The following is a 21022-nucleotide window of genomic DNA, read 5'->3' as shown; positions in this document are numbered from 1 at the left end:
ACACGGCGTGCTTAAAATCAACGAGGAAAAAAAATGTCTTTGTTTACATTCTGTCTGGATTTGTTGTTAACAGCCACATCGTTGCATTCGGAAAATGAATTTGAAGGGTTCTCCGATGAGGAACCCAGTGCTTTGAGTGGATTCCAAGAGGATACTGATGAAGTAGCGAGGATTCTAAGGCAAACTCCGAAAACAATAGTATCCAGAAGTAAGTTTTTCCGACTTTCAATTTCTTTTACTAGTAGAATACTTGGAAGTTTGATTATAGATGCTGATGTTATTCACCTCGTCATCGTTCCCGAAGGGGACGAATCGGATGTCGAGAATTTAGATCTGAGTGACGATGAGAATGAAGTAGATCAGCTAAATCCTTTCCCACTTCCGTTGCCGGATAATATCGAAGTGTTTGATTACACGTCTGACGGGGATGAAGCAGAGACGGTACTTGTCGAGACGCAACCTTGTTTTCAGCAGAAGGTTGTAGGAACTCGGGCCAAAGGTCGTAAGAAAAAAAATAATCGCCAACCAGGAAAACGTCAACAAAAACAGTTGATTCCTGAATGGTGCGAAGGTGATCATACGTCTGTGGATCCTCCGAGCTGTGAGAGCAATTATCCTGCCCCTCCTAATAAACCTATGACCCCGTATCAATATTTTTCGATGTTCCTGGATAAAAGTATTATAGACAACATTGCTCACGAGACAAATAAATACGCGCAACAGAAATAAAGGATAAAGGATAAATAATAATAAGAGGATAAAGCGATCACTTCAGGAGAAATAGAGCAGTACTTCGGAATGCTGCTCATGATGGGAATTGTAAAAAAATCCATCTTTCCGAATGTATTGGGCTGCTGACACTAGATACGCTCCTATCGCCGATGTTATGTGTCGCAATCGTTTCGAAGAAATCAAATGATTTCTTCATTTCAATGATAATTCGTCGATGAAACTTCGCGGAGAGCCTGGGTACGATAAGCTTTTCAAGATTCGCCTTTTCATTGATGCAGTACGAGCAAATTTTTTGAAAATCGAACCCGATTGCGAACAGAGCATTGACGAAATCATGGTCCCAACGAAAGCCAGGTGCAATATTCGGCAATATAATCCAAACAAGCCACATAAATTTGGAATCAAAATTACTGGAAGGGCAGGTAAAAGTGGATTCCTGCATGATTTTGAAGTGTATGAAGGAAAGAGCAATAATGACGCTGCTGGTACATGGGGAGTGAGCGGAGATATTGTTTTGAAGCTGGTTTCGTCTTTAGAGCAACATAAACACTTCCGTTTGTTTGCCGATAACTGGTTCTCTTCTTATGCGGTGGTGAAAGAATTACAAGAAAAAGGATTCGAGTATACTGGTACGATCAGACGGAATCGTATACCCAACGTTACAATGAAGTCGGATGAGCAGTTGAAGAAAGATGGACGTGGTTCTCACGATTCTTGGATTTCTGACGACGGGATCAAAGTCGTCAAGTGGATGGACAACAAAATTATTCATCTCATATCTACATATGGCGATATTCAACCGGCCGATATGGTAAAATAAAATAAAATATAATATACTTCTTCCATATATTTCATATTGTAGGTGAAGCGATGGTCTGCAAAGGAAAAACAGTTTGTCGAAATCGAGCGGCCAGCAGTCGTCAAGGATTACAACCAAGCTATGGGAGGTATTGATCTCAACGATCAATTGGTGGCAATTTATCGTACTAACATCGGCACGAAAAAATACTATCTTCGAGTGTTCCATCATTTCTTGGACGTTTGTGTGGTTAACGCATGACTCCTTTATCGTCGCCACTGCTTCCAAAGAGGTGAAGAAAGACACATGACATTGCTTGAGTTTCGTATGTTGTGTCGTCCAACTGCAATTCACCGTTTTTGGATGTTTCTGCATACTTTTTTGCATATAAACTTCCAACAAGTTTAGCACCGCCCAAACGTTGATCGATTTGGCTGAAATTTTGTCCAGAGCATCAAGGCATCAAATAGAATCGAAAAGAGGGCCGCCCATCAAAAAATTGTAAAAAGTTTTTCCCATACTAATTTGAGCCACCCTATTGGATATCCTACACAGAACATATCGTCCAAGAAACGCTGTTGTAACAAACTTCGTAAAATTTTGAAGTCGTTTTTGTCATTTTATTGTCGGAGTCAAAAAATGTCAACTTTTATGCTATTTAAATGTCTATTGTCATTATGGGCGCTCAAAATCTACCGACGAAGTTTTTTTTAATTACATGGAACATGTTGCCCAATGCTTCATCGTAGAAACTTGAAGGAATACGGTGCGAACGAGACTGAAAGGCGAAAGTCCAACGGTTACTTCGTTAACACCCCTCTCGTTGGAATATTCCTAAATTGTTCCGTAGTTCTTCGAATCGTCCAGGGTCCAAGGATTTGGTGAAGATATCGGTTCCACCAGTAGCCTTCCTGCAGCGACATGGTCTTGAAGGAAGTGATGCTTTATATCGATATGCTTCGCTCTCTTGCTTTCTGCGTTCTTAGCCATGCCGATACATCCACGATTATCTTCGTATACCGTCACTGGTTCAATCTTCTCAGCCATATTGGCTCATATGCTGCAGCACTTAACGCCATGTATTCTGCTTCACTTTATGAAGTTGCCACTGTTGTCTGTTTCTTACTAGACCAAGCCACGGTTGATCCAAATACCTTAAAAACAAAACCGCTTACTGACTTCCGGTCCTCAGTATCAGTAGCCCAGTCTGCGTCGGAGAATCCAATTAAAGGCTTTGCTCCAGAATCTCACGTGAATGTGAGGGAAAAGTTTTGTGTCCCTTTTAAATAACGTACTATTCGCTTGAGTGCCGTCCAATGCTGTAACCCAGGCTGCACTTGGAATCTCCCCAGGTATCCAACAGGGAAGCTAATATCCGCTCTAGTAGACACCATTATATACATCAGGCTCCCCAATAGTTCTCTATACGGTTCTGAAATACCTTCGGATTCTTGTCGATTAAGTTGCAACCAGAGCGTGAAATATTCATTTTCATGAAGCTACTTCAGTCCGAATTTTGACAAACATCGCATGATTATTCAAAACATAGAATGAAATAGTCAGACGACTACTCCACGAACTCATTCATTCGACTGTCACTGAGTGTGTTTACTATGTGCAGAAAAAAAACATTAATTAGCATTGTTTATATAAATGTTTACCGTTGAAAGTGCCTCACGGATGCAAATCGGATTCAGTTCTATGTGATAAATTACTTCACTCATTTAAAACGTGTTTAGATTTGAGATAATTTATCAGCTTGTAAAATGTGCATAATTATTCTATGACTGTACCAAATCGTAAGCTCAGGAGATACGTTCTGCTATAGTGGAGTTCTAGCAAATGGACGTTGCTTTCGTTGGTTTTAGCCCCTACGACGATGGACGGAAATACCTGCCGTGTTTCTAGTGATTCCACTAGTTGATACACAACACCGGATCTCGTATTGATGCCGTCCGGAACCGCCATGAAGATTTGTTCCTTCAGATCGCCATGAAGGAACGCTGTCCTGACATCCATTTGGTGTAAATAGAACCCTTTCTGAACCTGGACTGCTAGGGTAACGGTACCAATAGTGGAGGTATTAGTAGATCCACAAAAGAAAATATTGTTTAAAAATTGATAATTATGGGAAATTTACTGCTTTAATATCTTAGTCAATAGATAAACTAATAAATTTGCTAACAAAAATGAGATAGATGTAATTTAACATCAACAATTACCAAATATTGCTTGCACCACTATGGGTACACTGTTCCTTTAGTGGTGGTAAAAAATAATTTTGGTTCCCATAGTGGTGCTATTCATTGGTTTCTTATGAGACTCGCCACTACAGTCAAACCTCCATGAGTCGATATTGAAGGGCCCATCGACTTATAGAAATATCGAGATGTGGAAAAGAAAATCCGAAGAAAACTGTTGGAAGGGACCATCGCAGTAACCCAAAAAATATTTTTTAATATGGCGCAATTTGCTTCCATGAGTCGATATCGAGTCATAGAACATCGACTCATGGAGGTTTGACTGTATTGGTACAGTTGCACCACTATAGGTGCAAAGGAGTCAATTTTGTTAAGGAAAATCATTGTTTTCAATAGTTTTTCAAGCGAAATCATAAGATAAGTTTTATTTAACATGATATTTAAAGCACGACGCATCAACTGAAACCATCGTAAATTATATAAATATGATAAATCTCATTAAAACCCCACTACCTCCACTATTGGTGCTACCTCCACTAAGGGTACGGTTACCCTAATACAATACGAATTGTTTCCAACTTTGCAACAGGCGTATGCGTTTCAGTGTAGTCAAGGCCAGTGTTGGTAAAATCATTCATAAAACTCAATCATCGAGCGCTCCCGCGCGAACTAAATCGTTTGCGAGTTTAAAGGAATGCATCACGTCTGAGTTTTTCGAGCTAAAACGCATAATTTCACTCATTTCCCAAAAAACCATTTCGCTCCAAAAAGTGTTTAAAATCAATTTGAAGGCAATTTATTGTTTACACACGCAAGAGTATCCATTGTTCTATGTGTTGAACGTTAATTTACTAAGAAAATTATTTTGAGCTTTTTAGTGGAATGTTTTCACCTGTCATAAGACGAATTTATACAATCCCATTGAATTCCACCACTTAATTGTATCTTGACAGATACGTATTTCGACCTCAAAAGTAAGGCCGTCTTCAGTGTCTCGTACTTGACTCGACTTAAGTCGAGTCAAGTACGAGACACTGAAGACGGCCTTACTTTTGAGGTCGAAATACGTATCTGTCAAGATACAATTAAGTGGTGGAATTCAATGGGATTGTATAAACTCGTCTTATGACAGGGGTTAATTTACTGTTAATTTACGAAGGAGAACAAAAGAAATCCTACGATGATTCACACGGATGATTCAACTCAGCCATGATTTTTTAGGTGCCGAGTTGGGTGCGTTTAAACTCACACTTGATTTGAATCGTTCATGGGTTTTGAGATTTTGAGTTTTTCCCAACACTGGTCAAGATAGGCTTTCTGTTTGAAACCTTTGACGACCAGTCTCGCTTTGTGTCGAATATTATTTCCATCTTCATCTTACTTTGTGCGAAAAATTCACTTTGACTGGAGTGGTTTGTCACCGATCGGGCAGGGTACCAGTTTCCACACCTTGTTGGCCTCAAGCGATTTCAGCTCTTCATCAACTGCAGCCAGCCATTGATCTCGGTCATTACACGCTTTTCCAATTCAACGTAGGATACAGGAGGATCTGAAGAGGTTAAAATCGTCCGGCAGAGGTTGCTCGGAATCCGGTTAAAAAATCAAGCAACTTACCTGGAAGCCTGCGCTCCCGTTCACCACGCCTAGTATTAGATTCTGATAAATCATCTCCTGTTGATTTTGAAGGGAGCACCTCATGGTTTTCAAGTTGGTCGTCGGAATAATCTTCCATTTGCCTTCTTCTTCAGTATCACTTAAAGTAGAGATTGAATCTACCTGTTCAGCTGATTGGTTGTCTTTCTCGATTGGATACATGGTAGAAATCACCAACGGTACTTTTGAATCGTTATCATCTTCAATAGCATACGGTAATGAATTCTCGTTGAATTTGATGTCGCGAGCAATGAAAATTTGTCTTGAATCCCAGAACGATAGCCGTTTCGATCCTAAAGGCGATAGCCGACCATCACTGCCTCGCGACTCTTTTTGTACAGTTTCTTCCTCAGCTGTTAGCTTGCTGATCCGTTTTCCAAACTGAGCTGTCACCATTGCTTCATATTCTTGAAAACAATTGAAAACTTCAGACTTCTTTTTCATTGTGTAGATGTTTGCAAAGTGACTAAAATCATCGATAAACGAAACAAATTATCGTGATCCGTCCCAGGCCGGCGAATCGATCAGCCCACATACATCCGAGTGTATACGTTCCAGCACACGACTAGCTCTTTCACGAGTTCCATCGAATGGTTCTCTGCACTGCTTCCCTAGCACGCACGTTTCACAGAATCCAACTACTTTATTCTTGGGATCAAATCCTTCTACCATAGTGTTAAGGACTAAATGTATTCATCGTGTTCTGACTTGCGTGACCCAACCTGCGATGCCAGAGGTTTCCAGCATCCGACGCGCATAGATTCGCTGTTGCTCCTATTACTTCCAAATTCAAATCCAATTCATAAAAGTTACCTCGCAGCTTTGCAGGCAGCCGGGACTATGTACAATTGTACAAGGGCTTGACGATCTCTCCCCAGGCCATCTGCGAGTTGTGGTTCCTGCCTAGGATGTGGTGGGGTTTGACAGTGGGCCCTGTTAAACCTCTATAAAAAGCTGCATGTATCCGCAAGTAGGCTCCGCCAAAGCGACCGTGTGCCGCTCAAAGCGCACAAGCCCAAGTCCTGGTGTTAAGAGGAACGCTAAACAGCCCTGACACGACGGCCCTCCGACGAGACAGAAGGAAGGCCCAATAAACCGCCTTTGAAAACAACCATTATGAACGACATAAAAGATAATTCGACTCGATACTATCGGTAACGACCTAGGGGACGAATAAAGCATCACGATTGGAAGCTTGGAACATGGAACTACAAGTCGCTAGGCTTCGCAGGTTGCGACAGGATAATCTACGATGAATTACATCCCCGCAACTTTGACGTCGTAGCGCTGCAGGAAATCTGCTGAACAGGATAGAAAGTGTGGACCACGTTCGAATGGACGGTAAATTCTTCTCCGACATCACGAACGTATGTACTTATCACAGTGTGAATATTGAATCCGACCACTACCTCGTTGCAGTATGTCTGCGCTCAAAACTCTCGACGGTGTACAACACGCGTCGGAGTCGTCCACGGCGTCTAAACATTGGGCGGCTACAAGACGGTAGACTAGCCCAAGACTACGCACAGCAGCTGAAGTGGCACTCCCAATGGAAGAACAGCTAGACGCAGCATCTCTTGAAGATGGCTGGAGAGATATTCGACCCGCCATTGGAAGCACCGCAACCGCTGCACTAGGCACGGTGGCTCCGGATCAGAGAAACGACTGGTGTGACGGCGAATGTGAGCAGTTAGTTGAGGAGAAGAATGCAGCATGGGCGATATTACTGCAACACCGCATGAGGGCTAACGAGGTACGATACAAACGGGCGCGGAACAGACAAAACTCGATATTTCGGAGGAAAAAGCGCCATCAGGAAGATCGAGACCGTGAAGAGACGGAAGAACTGTACCGCGCTAATAACGCACGAAATTTCTATGAGAAGTTGAACCGTTCACGTAAGGGCCACGTGCCACAGCCCGATATGTGTAAGGACATAAACGGGAACCTTCTTACAAACGAGCGTGAGGTGATCCAAAGGTGGCGGCAGCACTACGAAGAGCACCTGAATGGCGATATTGCAGACAACGGTGACGGTATGGTAATGAACCTACGAGCACGCGCGCAGGACACGCGACTTCCGGCTCCGAATCTCCAGGAAATCCAGAAGGAGATTGGCCGGCTGAAGAACAACAAAGCCCCTGAAGTTGAACAACTACCAGGAGAGCTATGTGTAACACGGTGTAAGGCACTGGCTAGAGCGCTGCACTGGTCATTACCAAGATTTGGGAGGAGGAAGTTTTGCCGCAGGAGTGAATGGAAGGTGTCGTGTGTCCCATCTACAAAAAGGGCGATAAGCTGGATTGTAGCAATTACCGCGCAATCACATTGATGAACGCCGCCTTCAAGGTACTCTCCCAAATGTTATGCCGTCGACTAGCACCAATTGCAAGAGAGTTCGTGGGGCAGTACCAGGCGGGTTTTATGGGCGAACGCTCCACCATGGAACAGGTGTTCGCCTTTCGCCAAGTACTGCAGAAATGCCGCGAATACAACGTTCCCACACATCATCTATCATCGACTTCAAAGCCGCATATGATACAATCGATCGGGACCAGCTATGGCAGCTAATGCACGGACACGGATTTGCGGATAAACTGACACGGTTGATCAAAGCGACGATAGATCGGATGATGTGCGTAGTTCGAGTTTCAGGGGCATTCTCGAGTCCCTTCGAAACGCGAGGGTTACGACAAGGTGATGGTCTTTCGTGTCTGCTATTCAACATCGCTTTGGAAGGGGTAATACGAAGAGCAGGGATTAACACGAGTGGTACAATTTTCAATAAGTCCGTTCAGCTATTTGGCTTCGCCGACGACATAGATATTATGGCACGTAACACGTCGAAGACGAAGTACATGATAAGAAGAGGTTCAAAAGAAGACAATGTGAGCCACCCACCACGAGTTTGCATCGTTGGTGACGAAATCGAGGTGGTAGAAGAATTTGCGTACTTGGGCTGACGGGTGACAGCCGAAAATGATACCAGCAGAGAAATTCGGAGACGCATCGTGGCTGGAAACCGTACGTACTTTTCACTACACAATACGGCGATCGAATAGAGTTCGCCGACGTACCAAACTGACAATCTACAAAACGCTCATTAGACCGGTAGTCCTCTACGGACAGGAGACCTGCACGATGCTCGTGGAGGACTAACGCGCACTTGGAGTTTTCGAAAGGATGGTGGGGTGCAGATAGCGGACGGTACGTGGAGGAGGCGAACGAATCACAAGTTGCATGAGCTGCTAGGAGAACTATCCATCGTTCACACCACGAAAATCGGACGACTGCAGTGGGCCTGGCACGTACGCCTTCGCCTTAGTCTAAATAAATAATCAAAATATTAGAATTTCCAAAGAAATTTCAGGAATTGTTTTTTGAGAGAACTTTAAGGGGGATTTCCGGAGAATCTCGTAGAAGAAAAACCGGAAGAATGTATGTAAAACAAACCGTAATTTCTTTACGACATTCGGTAGGAACTCCTGTAGAAAATTCCCGGAAAATTCTGCAGCATCTTCTGTGAGTTGTGGCCCAAAGTGTCAAAGTTAGGTTACTCGACGCCACTGCTTCCAGAGGAATTCGAGGAGGAACTTTTGCAGAAGTTCTGGTAGGAACTTATGGAAGAATTTCTGGTGAAACTTCCGGAGAAATTCCTGGAGGAACTTCCGGAAGCATCCCTGGGGGAACTTCCGAAAGCATCCCTGGAAGAACTTCCGGATGCCCTCCTGGAGGAACTGTCGGAGGCCTTTCTGGAAGAACTTCCGGAGGAATTCCTGGAGGAACTTCGGAGGAGCTTCAGGAAGAATTCCAAGAAGACCTGTTGTAGAAGTTTCAAGAGAACCTTCCGGAGGAATTTCAAAATGATCTTTCAGAGGAATTCCAAGAGGAACCAAAAGGATTCAAGAGGAAATACGATAGGAATTGAAATGATGTTTCTTCATCATCAACATATAAACAAAGGTGAAGTAAAATTAAAAAGCATTGAAACGTCAAGAAATAAAGAATAAAAAAATAACGAAAATTTAAAAGTTCACATTGCCTGTAACCTTTCTATATTGTACAAAAAGTCATTTCGAGGTGAATTACCTAGCCTCGGTTGAATTGAAGCTATAGAAATTTATGATAAATACAGGGCACTATAATAGATATACCACTCAAATTACGAAACCTTCTACTGCGAATTATACGCTAAGCAAAGTTTCCTTTTGGTTATCGATTGGCGATTGTCATACAAGTGGAAATCCAGTAGGAATAAATCCAATTAAGATAATAGACACGCACGCTGTCCTTCTGTCAGCTCAGCTGAGTGCACAATGTCCTTTTGTTAAACTCCATAAATAAATTGAATAACCTACAGCAGGTTCGATATATTTCTATTTCGTTGATTGGCTCAGAAAACTTCCAACCGATTCGCAACTCAAAACATCGCTTCGCTATGATGAATGAACGAAACCAAAATAAATATATACGACTTCAAGCGGACAGGCGCTGTGTGACGATTGGGAAACTGTTCCAGAGAAGTTGTCTACGCGATGGTGATGGGGAAGCAAAGGGAGAGTTACTTTGGAAAAATCGATAAATTTATCCCATCTCGCTGGTCATCGTCAATTTTGCAATTCATACACATTTTCATTATTGATGGACACTTTGCTGACATTGAAATAAACTTACATGATCAGAACTTTCTGCTGTGGTAGATTCCTGTGGGGCCTGTGCGCTAATGTCCTCTGGTTTGAGTTGCGATTCACCCAAAGAATCTCCCTCACCGATGTTTCGCCGCCGTAGTTCCGCTTCTGTGCTCATTTTCAAGCGAAGCGTTTCAACGCAACCTTCTACTGCAAGTTTTAAATTCTTCTATCGCAATAAAAACTTTTCCACTCGAGTGCCTTAGGCACTAGACTCTTCTGAAGCAGAACACTGCACTTGACTTTCCTCGCCAAAACAGAGCACACTTTTCTTGGATGATGTTTTTCACTGGTCACTAAAAGCCTTCTGCGATTCGGACAAAACAGAATGGCAAATTCTAGAATAAAACCACCAAACCGGCAACACGCTTTAATTACATTCACTTCAAAACAAATCCAGCTCCGCACGATCTCCAACCAAATTCACTTTGTTTACATTCGGCCCCGAATCGTGAGCAAAACCCGGAATAGAATATCGGCCAACAGGCCAAAGTTCGACCGACACAAAATTCTTTCGATTTGGATATTATTTTCCACTTGGATGCTCGACGCACTCACACTGGCCTACGTGCCCTCGAATCATACATACAATATCAGCCACTGAAATATTTTTCAATGACCGTAATCCCGGAACACAATTACTCTACTGATATTAGCACCTTCCCGTACACTCGCGATTATCCATTGACCACCGAACAGCTCACGCTCTTACTCCGTTTAAAATCAAACTAATGCACTGATTGTTTCTAACTGCGGGATGATTCTGATTGGTTTTTGATGATAAATAAAATACCACCACGAGCAAACTTCAATCGGCAGCGTACTAGAAGAAAACTGGTACTAGATTAAGCAGCTGACTGACACTCTGAGGGGTGATTCACATTTGACACCAAGCAAATCAAGCATGATTTTTCATAACGACTTATCTAGGTTGTCCGGTAGTGCTGGCAGAAACATTGATTTCTTGCATATGGTTTAAACAATTAATTTTCAAAACGTAATAACATTTTTTGTAGACCTTCCAGCTACGTACCTTCTTCAGCAAAGTCTTTCGGCATCTTCCAGACTATATGCTAACGTATTGAGTCACGTGATTGATGATAAACTGAAGCCGCTAAGAGCAAAAATGTAAAAAAGTACGTTTTCCCATACTAATCTTCATGTAAATTTAAAACGCGATGCGGCATGCGAGGTTGCAATCAATCGAGCTCATATTTTGCACAGTTGATTGGGGTCCCAAAACGATTCAGAAAAACCTTGATCTCACTTGATCGAACGAAGTTTGCGTTTTTCCATACAACTGCGCCCCACTCTAATGGAGGTACAATGAAATCTCTTTTATTGTTTAGAACTGTAAAACAAGTCGTGGGAACAAAAAATCTAAAAATTATTTGTTGCTTTTTGACCTAGGTTTCATATTGATGCGATGCGTAGTTAATGAGAACGGATGATTTGTCCATACAAGGAAATTTATTTTACTTTAAATGTTGTGGCGCCATCTCGTTCAAACAGCACCTTTGTCTTTGCCTTATTGTAGAAGGATTTCGACTGGAAGAAAAACAAGTTGGTCCATTGGGATATTGAATAGTATAATATCCCGCAAAACAATCTTCAAATAAAACTTTACCATTGGAATTGCTTTGAGCATTATTCCATGAACGGTGTTTGGCATTGAAGTCACCAATTACGAAGAATTTTGATTTGTTGAGAGTCAGAATTTGAAGATCAGCTTTCAACAAATTCTTTTGCAGCCCATTGCATTGAAAAGGCAAGTAGGCTGCAATGAAGGAAAATTGTCCAAAATTTGTTTCAACAGAAACTCCCAAGGTTTCAAAAACTTTGGTTTCGTTCGATCGCAAATTCCTTCATTTGTTGTCGCCACTTCCTCTTCCAAATGATTGATGGTAAGCCGGACTCTTTCCGCTTTTCGTTGACGAATGACCAAAAACTTTTAGGTTTGTTTCTCAGAGACTTCTGCTTCCGTACCATGTATTGACCGTACAGTATGCGATTATAATTTTTAAAATTGGAGCTAGCAATGCCGAACTCGGCCTTCGTAAACGGACTACTATTTTTGGCATATTTCTTCAAAGCACTAGCTCGTTTTCATTTCAGAAATCAAAGACGGTTGTTGGCCCACGGTGGTTTCTGACGTGGGCGAGAAACAGGAACGTAATTTGGAAAAAGTTCCGTAATTGTAGAAGTGAACAACCAGGCTGCTTCATTGACGTCTCGTGTGTTATACAACGGTGACCAGTCGATGGATTGAAGAGCTGCATTCAGGTGCTCGTAATTAGCTCTCGAAAAATCAAGCCGTTTGTCATCGATTGACTCTCTAAATGTTATACGAGTTGGGCATCGTACAGTGGCTAAAAGAGAAGGGTGCAATGGATCGATTGGTACCAGGGAATCATGTGGCTCAACAAGTGTACATGTACAAGGAGTCTTCATTTACAAAGAGCAGATCAAGCGTACGATTCAGGCAGTTTTTAGCTACATTCAACTGCTTTAAGTTCAGCGTATTCATACCGTCAATAAACGCAATGCTAGCAGATACAGAGTCAGATGGCTTGGGGTTTTTTTCCTTCCTAAACAATGGAGGGGGAATCTGCTCAACAGACATCCTGGGTTGTCCAGGAAGTGCGGGGTTAGGGATCACCTCCAACAGCAAACGAGGGAGGCAGGACTACATCCCCGACCCGCTAAACCGTTTCCATTGCCGCCAAGCCCATAGTCCCTTCGGTACAACCAGAAAGTAATGCTTCAAAGGGGGCCAGTGCACAACGCACCCTCGAGGTTAGCTGCGTGTCCTTGCAGCACCGAACATCGTAACTCGCTTTTTTAGAAGAACACCATGGTATCGTGCCAGCGCGTTGCCGGCTTTCCAGGTGGCCTTACCACGCCCTATGTCGTCGGAAGGTGGGAAGGGTCGACTTCGCGCCTGCTTCCCTCTGCACGACTGGTATCAAGAATGATGATGCCGCGTGCACCCCAAATTGACCTTTCTGCGATAGGGCCTATTCGCCAGCACACAGAGGGACTTGCCGACGCGGTGCCTACGCCTGCCCCAGCCTTGACGAGGACCCCTTTCCGTCCTCGGGCTCGGAACCCGCCCGGTTAGCCGACGCCGCGAAAGCGACGATACCATGTTGTTCTTCGCGCGGCCACTTGTTCGATAAAAGGATCGAGTTCGACCACAGAGCATGACCACCGGTATGACCCACGAAGCCGACTCCGATCCCTTGGACCACCTCTTATTTGCGCCTGAACTAGCCATCCGTGAGTCCACGCGCCACCTTCTGTGTAGCTCCGAGACGATTTGGGCGATAGCCGATAAAACGGCGTTCCAGCCAACTTCATCTTTACACATCCTTGTCCGCGGTACTGTCCAGACCACATGTGGCAAGCATGTGGTCACGCATTGCGCGAAAACGTGAGCAAACCTGCGCACACCAAACACTCGGGCGAGGCCGAGCAAGCCAGCTGCGTTACCTGCACTGTGATTTTGCAGCACGCTTAAACGCCGGGCACATCGAACCCCCCATGGGGTGCTTGCTGTTCACAGCTTTGCTGGAACAAATCAAACAATTGGGAGGGTTCGTGCAGCATTGTGCCTTATGTCCCTCCAATCCGCAGCGTCGGCAGAGATTGCTTCTGTCAGGGCCTTTGCAGTCCCATTGCTTGTGCCTCGGTTCCAGGCACTTGAAGCAAACTTCGGGTTGCTCGTATATGCCCACAGGGCATACCGACCATCCCACCTTGACGCTCCCTAACTTGACTACCTTGGAGGCGTCCGCTGCAGATAGCCGAACCAATGCTACCTGCGTCCCTGCCGGACCTTTCGACTTCAGTGATCTCGTCCAGGTCTTTAACCCTTAGATTCACCTCCGTCGTGAGTGCCCTCACCTTGACCGTCTCGCCTAGGACTTCCTCCGCCAACTTCTTGTAGGCGGCGCCCTTTTGCGAGACGCCCCGCTTCAGCTCGAGGATCATCTCGCCCATCCGGGTACGTCTTATTCGACGTACGTCGGCGCCGAGTTCACCGAGCTTGACGTCACTCCTCATCGCCTTCAAGACGTCCGAGTACTTAGCCTCGTCCGCCGTGATGACTAGGGCATCGCCCTGGAGCGATTGGCGCCTACCCTAGACTTCTTGCTACCCTCATTCGCCTGGGCCTTCTTTTCGGCCCTTGACGTCTTCGGTTTCCTCTTGTTCTTGACCAGGGTCCAGGAGGCGTCATCCCCCTCTATTTCCCTGGTCTGGGGCGGCTGAGAACTTTCAGCCTGCCGTAACCCCTTACCACCGTCTTTCCTGAATGGACGGACCTTTCCAGGTCCTTCCTCCCCCGGTTTTGGAGGTACCTGGCCGGGGTTTAACTTCCCAGCCCCACTACCCTTGTTCTGGGTAGTAACCAATCTCAGTGACTGAAATTTGTTGGATATTGATACCATTCCCTCTTCTCACTCACTTCCTAGCAGTGAAAACTGAAAATGGTTAGCAGCAACAATCAAAGATGAAGTAAACAAAAGACCTCTCTTCTCATTGCACACGCAGCCCGCACTGACAGTCTATTCAGTTCACTCGCTGCTGTGTGAATGCGACGGCCCTATATAAATGCATGGGTGAATACTATCACTTGAAAGACAATGACAGGACAATGTTGGCAAACCGAGTTTGCTAAGCTACTCCTGCTTTGTCGTTCTGACTGAAAGGCACCGTCATAGGCAAAGAGGAGCAGAGAAAAATACAAAACAAAATAATCACACTCAACAGGCATTGTTGATTAATTGCACCACTGGTAGTAACCCTCCGCGTTTTGGAGCGGCCCCCAGGGAGCTCATCCCCTGGAGACTGTCTCCCCCGTTTTTGTGTCTGCTCCGTTGGAGCAGTCACCCCCGACGTACCCGCAAATACTTGAGCCTCAGTCTGGGTAGACTTTGGTACCACCGTCTTCGCTGGCCTGCCTTCGGTCGATTCGACCTTGCCCAAGTCCGCGAATCCTTGGGCCTCAGTCTGGGTAGACCTCGACTCCACGGATTTCACGGGTTTACACTTGGCCGTCCGGCATCGACTTTCGAAGTTTCTGCAAGCTCCTCTTGAGGTCCTTACTGATATTATGCTTCGATGACGCAAAGTCGATGATGGCGTCCAGCTGTTCCGTCGCCACCTCGAAGGCCGAAAGCCCATCGCGTTTGCGGTTCATTGCCTCCACAAGCCATGGGCCGTCAATAACCTTTACCGGCGTTTTTTTAGCCGAGATGAAAGTTAAGTGACCCACGCTGGCGCTGCGCACTGAGCTGCCGACTATTGCCTCTGGCCTCCTATGCGGAGACCTGAACAACCTTGCGAAGGGGTTGTCGCCTACACTACTACCACTAATTGAAGAATTGACTTGGTTTTCCATTTTGATCCCACGAGTTGCTCGGGAAAAGAGGTCCACCACGCCAGAGCCCAGCATGACGCGGTAAGGGACAATTACTGTGGAGGGTGCCCAGGTACCCCACAGGTTCCGTTAAAGGCCTAGCTCATTATTTCTCCCCCCCCCCCCCTGGCCATGCATCCCTTCGGCACGGGTCGCTTGACGCCTTGGGATTAGGGGTTAGGGACGATGGTCCCGGTCTAACTCGCAGTGGCCATGGGGAGGGGTCGTCAAGCCCTTGGACAAAGTCCCTGCTGCCCCCAGATGGCTTGGGGTAGGCGTATCCATCAGCAACCGTGCACCAGGAAATATCGAAAAAATCACCAAACAGAAGATGTGTGGTGCAAATATCGGATGATGTCACCACGAAGCTGATGTGTTTTTCAATATTGCAGCGATTTCTGGACAGATCTGGAGGAACACACCGAAACAAATCGTGTTGTCGTTACAGTCAACATCAACCCACATGTGTTCAACATCAGAGTCGACGACATCGATGCATTGAGACGATCTAAGCTTTTCCTTTACAGCGATAAGTACACCGCCTCAACGTGTTTTACCCGAAATACTTGGATCATCTTTGCTGTTAACGATATATTCTTGGCCAAACAACTGGACGGAATTGATGACATCATCTTGGAAGACCCCTACACCCGACCCATACACAGGACCGGGACGACTGATAAGCGAAGGCTGGAGGGTCTGGACTGTGATGGGGGGCTTCAGGGCTTCCACAGTGCTTGTTGATGTGCGTCCCAGATTCGTAGAAGAGTTAAATATGGAATGGTTGTTTAATCCAAGTTCACAAGGCGTACTGCTGATCCGTTTTTTTGGGTTGGGCTCGAACGGACGGATGGAGATTCCTTCTGGCCAATACCATGGGTCGCTAACTTCAGCCGTTGCAGATTTAAGCACAGTCACTTTGAAGGATACGAAAGACAAATCGTTGATATGCTTTCCACGAGGAACGAGCTTAGTCACTTTAACGACGAATGAACTGGAGTTAGAGATATCCATTATGATTGAGAGAACAAGTATTGTTGAAATCGCTGTTATTCTGCCTAACGTCCACTCATGAACTGTTTGGATAGTGACGTGGTGATCACTGGACCAAGACAGGCTTGTGGCGATATAGCACATACGCTGATGCCATCCCCACAGGTTTCTGCAAAAGGCCCATCAGAAGGAAGAAGAAGAAATGGTTGAACACATCTTGAAAACCACAACTCTTAGTGTATAGGTTAGACTGGCCCAGGAAACGAAAAGTGGCCTAATTTCACGGGGCACCCCCCAGGATTGTGTCTTTGGGTGAGAAAATCAATCTCTGAAAATTTCAGCTCAATCGCTTGTTGCATAAGCTGGCGCATTTGATTTGAAGTTTGTATGGGGATTTCAGCCAAAATGTATAGGAAAATACACCTCCGTCACTCATTCGATCTGAAAATTGGTTCTGATTGCTCGATTGACCTCAGAATTGCAAAAACGGCAGTTGGTATGCTACACAGAGCGAAAAAAAGTTGTGATTTCAATATTTTCTAATCTTATTTTGAAAGGTTGAGAAATTTGGTACTATTGAGTGCTAAAATGTTCAAATTAAAAGAAAAATGTGTGATTTAACTATTTTTCTCTCAATGTAAAATTGTTATTTTTACAGTAAGAGCACTCAGATTAAAATTTGTAAAATAGTCAAATTAACTTTAATTTTTCATATTTCTGGCAACACGGACACCAAAAAATAAAGAAACTGGCAGCCCATCAAATCGAAAATTGGAAATACAGTAAAAGAGTTCACTCCCAAACGTTTGTGCTAAAGGCTATAAGTGAGTATATAAGAATGGTGTAGTTGTTTAAATCGATTGTAATGGGGATTTATGTATTTCAGAGGACAACATGTAATATACCGCTTCTGGTGAATGTTTTGGTTCTAGTCTGCTGACCGTACCGCCTGAAAACGTGTCAGGAAACCCATCATTCGCGACATCTGTCTGACATCGGAGAAAGGACATGAAAGGTTTTCCCGTGACGGATTGGCAAGTATGTAAAATAGTGCTCTTAATAATTAAGTACGACCGCATATCCACAATTACGGCACCCATATGAATTCATGTTAATTTACATCCAGCTCCTGGAGCCTACGAAATTTAACTTTTCCGGGTGTTCTCACTTTCAGGTTAGTTTGGCGCACCATCATCAGTCGAGAGGAAGAAACACTCGAACTCCAAAAAAGGTCCACAATACTACGAGATGGAAGATGGGTGCTATTTCTGCTCACTTCAGAATGTGCGATAAGATCAACAACGCCATCCTGGATGCACATCTGCAGCAAGTTCCAAACCACAAAGTTTCATGTGAAACCATCTCATAATGCGGATAAATATCTTTCGAGAGACCGTAAAGCATATCGGCTCACAACCCCTGAGTATTCAAATACAAAACATGTAATAATGTGTGCTGGCTTACAATAAAAGTTAAATAAAAAAGGGAAACAAAATAATAAATTATAAATCTGTAGAATTTTATTTTGACAAGCGATTGAAAATGCACTAATGAAATTGAGAATGAATAGAGCTTGTTGTTTTGAAAGTAACACTAGTTAATTCTAATGCAAAATGTACATGCCAGTTTGAGAGGAAATTGTTATTTTGAAAAGTTAGCTCTTGTCAAAGCTCTTGCAGAGATAACATTTTCCTAATGGTAAATTTAACAGTCGTATACTTTCTACTGAAAATCACTAACTAATTTTCTTAATTTTACCAACGTTTCTTTGGTTTTTACCAACGATTTTTTTTTGTGTGTACAGAACAATGTCACAGAACATTGTATGATGATTTAATGAACTTTTATAAAGGTTTCGGCTGATGCGATTCGATCAAAAATCCAAAATACACAAATCAGCTCCTAATAAATCAGCCGAAAATCATATAAAAGTTTATTTAATCATCATGCAATGTTCTGTGAAGTTGTTCTGTAGCATACCAACTGCCGTTTTTGCAATTCTGAGGTCAATCGAGCAATCAGAACCAATTTCCAGATCGAATGAGTGACGGAGGTGTATTTTCCTTTACATTTTGGCTGAAATCCCCATACAAACTTCAAATCAAATGCGCCAGCTTATGCAACAAGCGATTGAGCTGAAATTTTCAGAGATTGATTTTCTCACCCAAAGACACATTTCTGGGAGGTGCCCCGTGGAATTCGACAACATTTTTTTCTCCCCATACTAATCTGGGCCAGTCTAGTATAGGTGTATTAGGCAAACTTTCTTGTACTACCGAAATACGCATTTTTGCTGAATAAATCATCAGTTTACAACCTCTAGAATTCAAGATATTCAAAAATACATTCATGTATTACCACAATAATTGTTTACCCTGTGAATGAATATGGTCGAAACTTAGGTGTGGTAAAATTCAAGTTTTATCGAGCTCTGGTCAAATTTTCAGCAAAACTGGTTCACTCATAACCGAGATCTAGATCTCCAAAGTCGACAATTTTGTATAAAAAACGGCAAGTGGGATTTTTATTATGCAAGTCACTGTAAGTAATGTGTAACAGTGACTCTTTTTATCATTTCAAATTCAATCTCGCTTCTGAAAGTACTATTCTCGTACATTACACCGCTAGGCGTTCTTGTTTGCATGGATATGCTTACTTTTTTCCCAAATTCTTCTACATGCTCTGTCCGCTTCAAGAGAGCCAATATTTGATTGGAATAATTTGGGCTTTGGCGGTACATCATAGTTCAATTTGCATAAATTAAATCTCATGTCTAACGCCATAAATTATGAGAATGCCACCCGGATTGAGAATCCAGACTGTATCATCATGGTTCTGCTCGGTCGCCCAACTGGCTTAACACGATTTTGTCATAAGGGTAACTTTTTGATACAATGCAACTACTCTACTAGATGTCTATAACATATCAATTAATTTTACTATCACTTTCTATGATTCCCGAGCCTATTCAAACATGATGGACATATCCATACTTTTGAAAAAGAATAATGAATACTTTCCCATCATTAAACGTGTTCCATATTCGAAACCAATATGAAGCAACCATGCGAAGAAAATCTGCAGCGCTTAGTTTGTTTCGCAAATTTGTATGCGAGAACAAACAAAAGTCGAAATAAGTTTTGAGATCATTCATACCAGAATAGTTGCACATAGAATATCAGTAATAAGGCCACCGTTCTCACTGTTCGGAGCTACCTATAAAAAGAATTAATTTTCTGGATTCGGCATCAGTTTTAAAGCATCACTTCAAGGAATCGAGTCTGCCATCACCTTGCACCATGAACTGTAAATTGGTCGTATTTTCAGCACTTTTGTGCATAGGTAAGTTAGTCGAAAATTGTTATGTTCTAACACAATCCATATAAAGCAATTTTTTTTTCGCAGTGGCCGCAGATGTTAGTGAAATCCAAAGCCATCCCAAAGGGCGCGTTGTCCTGAAGTCCGTGCATCTGCGTCCCGCTGCCCACAAACACAAGCTAAAGGTCCGAGAAATAGATGGCGACGCCGATGCTCAACTGTTCGAAACGATTATCATCGAAGACGACGCCAAAGTAGAACAGGAACTGGCCCCGCTGCAACTGGTTGTGGCCCCTATAGAAGAATCGATCCAACCCATAGCATTCCAGCTGCACGAATCGCATCCAGACTTCCAAGGACCGTACCATTACGAGAAGCCGGTGATCGAAAATGATTACCTGGCGCCAAAACCCGACGGTGACTATTTGCCACCGCACGGTCCTCGAGATTCAAGCGATAGCGTGGCGAAACGAAGCATCAAGCTGAAATTACGTGCACGTCATTAGGTTTGATAGTGAATGGTGATTTCGATATGCTGCATGGAAATTGTGTTCGGAAGTAACGGTTTACCCAAAGTGAGATAAAAAATAAACCAATGAATTTTGCAATCATGCATGCATACACATTTATCGTTTTTTTTACACAGAACAAAGCATTTATCCAAAAATCCTACATTTCTAATTCGCTCAAATTATTTTGTAAATTAAGAAAATAATCCCATAAGTGCTGCATGCTTATGATTTTGTCAATCTTTATAGACATTTGAGTTATCATATGCAACGTTGAGACTGTTCAATACATAGCTTTGTTAACGGACAGACGGCTTCGGATGATCATTTAGTATGAGCTTCAGTGCTTATTTTTTTATATGTGATGTATGGTGTACTTGTGACTCTATATGTTTGCACAACTAAGAGCCCAAGAAACAATTATTGGTTTCTTTAAAAAACATTTGAGTTTAAGAAAGGCTTAATTATGGCATCCGTAGCTGAATAAATTGATAGTTGAACCACAGACAAACAGACATAACACTCATAAAATTCTCATCGTTCACTGATTTACCGGTCATTTTAAATAATCATTAGTTGGTCAATCGGTCACAAGTGGCGTGCGCATCGCATTTGCTCGAGTTTGACGTTTGCTCACTAACGCCATCTGGTTCGTGATTTGCCCAACTAAGTGAAAGCAACAGATGTCGTTAGTGTTTGTACGACGA

General features: G+C 43.4%; 2 protein-coding genes and 1 long non-coding RNA gene across 3 annotated transcripts in view; 2 read left to right on the top strand and 1 right to left on the bottom strand.

Annotated features, from left to right (window-relative positions):
* LOC134204908 (phosphatidate cytidylyltransferase, photoreceptor-specific-like) overlaps positions 1–10874 on the bottom strand; it is a 107071-nt gene extending 96197 nt beyond the window's left edge. The window contains exon 1 of the mRNA XM_062679715.1: positions 10060–10874. Coding sequence (XP_062535699.1) covers positions 10060–10191 — 132 coding nt within the window. The 5' untranslated portion in view covers positions 10192–10874. The remainder of the gene's footprint in view (positions 1–10059) is intronic.
* A 6348-nt stretch (positions 10875–17222) lies between these two features.
* On the top strand, positions 17223–18004 carry LOC134204900 (uncharacterized). The gene is made up of 3 exons (XR_009978010.1): positions 17223–17312; positions 17375–17526; positions 17663–18004. It is a non-coding gene; the product is annotated as an uncharacterized LOC134204900 (long non-coding RNA).
* A 1553-nt stretch (positions 18005–19557) lies between these two features.
* On the top strand, positions 19558–20363 carry LOC134204902 (uncharacterized). The gene is made up of 2 exons (XM_062679695.1): positions 19558–19830; positions 19894–20363. The coding sequence occupies exons 1-2, from the start codon at positions 19788–19790 to the stop codon at positions 20310–20312; spliced, it is 462 nt and encodes a 153-aa protein (XP_062535679.1). The 5' UTR covers positions 19558–19787; the 3' UTR covers positions 20313–20363.
* Positions 20364–21022: the final 659 nt, after the last annotated feature.

The sequence above is a fragment of the Armigeres subalbatus genome, unplaced genomic scaffold, assembly GCF_024139115.2.
Source record: "Armigeres subalbatus isolate Guangzhou_Male unplaced genomic scaffold, GZ_Asu_2 Contig948, whole genome shotgun sequence".
NCBI classification, from domain to species: domain Eukaryota; kingdom Metazoa; phylum Arthropoda; class Insecta; order Diptera; family Culicidae; genus Armigeres; species Armigeres subalbatus.
Note: the sequence above shows the minus strand (reverse complement) of the source record. Positions and strands in the feature narration are given on the sequence as shown.